This window comes from Myotis brandtii, unplaced genomic scaffold (assembly GCF_000412655.1).
Source record: "Myotis brandtii unplaced genomic scaffold, ASM41265v1 scaffold975, whole genome shotgun sequence".
In the NCBI taxonomy this organism is placed as follows: Eukaryota; Metazoa; Chordata; class Mammalia; order Chiroptera; family Vespertilionidae; genus Myotis; species Myotis brandtii.
Window position 1 is genome coordinate 195,027 of NW_005372049.1, and position 300 is coordinate 195,326.

The window sequence follows — 300 nt, forward strand, 5'->3', positions numbered from 1 at the left end:
TGGCCTCAGCCCCCTGCAGGCTGCTCCCTGCCTCCCCGCCCCCCCCCATCCACCCTCTGTCCTGAGTCCCGTGCAGGAGGGGAAGGGCCGGGTCTCTCCTTGGGGTCCCCCACCCCCTCCTCCTCAGCCCTGGGCCCCGGGGAGCTCAGGCCGGGCCTCACTGGGTCCTCTGTCCAGATGTCCAGCGGCATGAGCCAGCTGATCGGGCTCAAGGAGAAAGGGCTGCCCCAGATCGCGCGCCTGCTGCAGTCGGGCAACTCGGACGTGGTGCGCTCTGGCGCCTCCCTGCTCAGCAGCAGG

At 71.3% G+C, this 300-nt stretch overlaps 1 protein-coding gene across 1 annotated transcript in view; it reads left to right on the plus strand.

The window, feature by feature from the left end:
• Positions 1-300, plus strand: part of PKP1 (plakophilin 1) — a 22,503-nt gene that overhangs the window by 20,123 nt on the left and 2,080 nt on the right. Inside the window, 1 exon segment of the mRNA XM_014533390.1 lies at positions 150-295. Coding sequence (XP_014388876.1) covers positions 150-295 — 146 coding nt within the window.